Source organism: Gymnoscopelus microlampas (genome assembly GCF_963454915.1).
Source record: "Gymnoscopelus microlampas genome assembly, contig: SCAFFOLD_160, whole genome shotgun sequence".
Classification (NCBI taxonomy): Eukaryota; Metazoa; Chordata; class Actinopteri; order Myctophiformes; family Myctophidae; genus Gymnoscopelus; species Gymnoscopelus microlampas.
Window position 1 is genome coordinate 37501 of NW_028155672.1, and position 2500 is coordinate 40000.

A 2500-nucleotide genomic window follows, 5' to 3' on the forward strand; every position below is an offset into this window, starting at 1 on the left:
AGAGGAGAAATTACAGAACTGGGAGGTGAAGTGTAACGCAGGTTGCTGCCATTGAAAAAAATACTTTAGTGTGTGTGTATACAAGAAATTGTCAGATACAAACAATCCTATAGTGGAGAATCATGTTTTAAAAGAATATATAAAAATGTATTTCCAGGCTCCACACTTATTTTCAAATGCTCAGACGGCGGAGGCGACCGTACGAGTCTCCAACCATGGGCGCAGTTAGGGGTATTGCTCAAGGACACTTCGACAACGCCAGGAGGAGCCTGTGACTGAACCGGAAACCTTCCAGTTCCACAAATCTGATCTGTCCCCAAGTGAAATGTCTATTTTCTGTAGGGGTTGTGCATGGTGTGTGTGTGTGTGTGTGTGCAGACACAGTACTGTCTGATTGAATAGCATGACCCATAAGATTGGGGTTTTATTCCACTTACCCATCTGTGTCTTGGAAGTTCACATTCACTTTCTTGGCAGAACCCAGGAGCTCTGAAAGGGACACAGACAAGAAAATAATTACATCAATCATGTCGTGAGTGACTTTAACACCAATATAGTTACAGCATACAGTACATATCTCTGCTGTCGGGCAGAAACCAGCTAACAAAATGTAAAAAACAAAGAGTTAGGAGGTTTTGTACATCATTGATAAGAACAGCTGAATGGACCTCCGAGCTCACAATGAGGTTGGAGGTCAAAAGGGGGTGGAGCCTGGAGTTAGCAAAACCAGCTAACTACACCCCCTTTTGGTGGAGTTGGCTGGTTTAGCAGAAAGTTTGAGGATCCAATGGAGTTAGCTGGTTTTGTCAGAAGCGCCTTTTCATTGGTTCAAATTCTTTTTTTAACCAACACAGACGTAAATGGTGTTCAATAGCACTGATTTATGAAATGAGCGACACACTTTTGGGTCCCCAACCCCCTGGTTGAGAATCACTTCCTCTATGCCTGTTTTCTTTCTCCTTTTATTTTTTTTTGGCCTTTTACAGTTTCTGTGTTGTCTTACAGTATGTTTAATTTTATCGTCATAATACGTGTCATATACACGGACCCCATCACAAAATATTTTGTTCCAGGGACCCCCAGAAGCAAAGATTTTAGTTACAAAAAATATATATTTAAAGAGTTGCACATTTTCACGTTTTATCTACAAGCTCATATCCGCGCTATGAGCTTGTATACCTGCTATTTTAGAAGTAACATTTTGAATAGCCGAAGTATGAAATATGGATTAAGGGGTTAAAATGACTGTGACGCTTTATTAACACATCGGGTGCCAAACACGGTCTGAACCGTGTGTTTACTTAGTGGCGGTTCCGAAGCTTCGGTGCCGAACACGGTCTGAACCGTGATTTCAGTCTTTTTGTTTTTTTCGTTTTTCTCCGCGCGGGCGGGGCTAGAGCAGCTCTGGGAGCACCCATTGTAATCCTGCGAAGGAAGTGCCAGATCGCTCACCGGAAACACTTTTTTTTTCCCCATCCGGTTCCTGTCTATTTCCTACTTTGAAACGCCTATATCTCCGAATCTGTTTCCTGTGGGGAAAAACGGTCATGCGCGATGCGCGATTCTCCCCCCCGTTGTAACCCGCGAGGGGATGTTATGGTTCCAGCCTGTAGCCAGGCTCATGGCAGAACATGAGTCGATGCTTTTTTTTGCGTGGATTTGCTTGTAACGCACGCGGAAACAACAAACAGCAAAGCGCAGTCAATGGGAGAATGCTGGCACCCACGGTAAGTTGTTATGAAAAAACGCTGGCACCCGATGTGTTAAGACATTTTTCCCACTTTGAGAACCAATGGTATAATGTACTCGATTGAAGCACTGAGGCCTTTTTGAGGTGTTTCGTGGCTTTCTTAGCAGCGAACCAACTATTCTAGAGTTAATATTTCACATCCTCACAGCAGCACTGTACAGTCACATGGCTTTCTGTTTTATTTCTTCAAAAACAATAGCCACAGTGTTGACCTGGCTCTGAGAGAGAGAGACTATGGGGATTGCAAATATCATTCATCAAATGTCGCAATGTCGGCAGAACAGCCGGAGGTCTTTTTTATTGTGACAAGTAAGCTACTGTACGTTTTCCCTTGTTATATGTGACACTTATCCTCGTAACGTGACTGCATGTGACATGCTTTTTTACTAGTCTTCGATTCGACACATTAAGTCACAGTACTGAAGAAACAGCAGGGACATGAGCAAAGCTGTTCATTCCATTGAAAGTGGATCATGTGTAACTACTACATATTAACTCAATCAGTAGAATGTGCACACGCAAGTATACACACACACACACACACACACACACACACACACACACACACACACACACACACACACACACACACACACACACACACACACACACACACACACACACACACACACACACTATAGCCTTCATGAACTGCTATCAGTTGATGTTTATGATGTTGTTTCTGACATTTACATCCTTCATATCGTAGCTGTTGGGCGGATAACCTCTTATCTCTGTATAGTGTTTTTT

At 42.9% G+C, this 2500-nt stretch overlaps 1 protein-coding gene across 1 annotated transcript in view; it reads right to left on the bottom strand.

The window, feature by feature from the left end:
- The window catches only part of LOC311041329 (caskin-1-like), a gene marked incomplete at its 5' end in the record, with an annotated part of 52991 nt that overhangs the window by 35966 nt on the left and 14525 nt on the right, over positions 1–2500 (bottom strand). The window contains one exon of the mRNA XM_084086232.1: positions 438–489. Coding sequence (XP_083942358.1) covers positions 438–489 — 52 coding nt within the window. The remainder of the gene's footprint in view (positions 1–437; positions 490–2500) is intronic.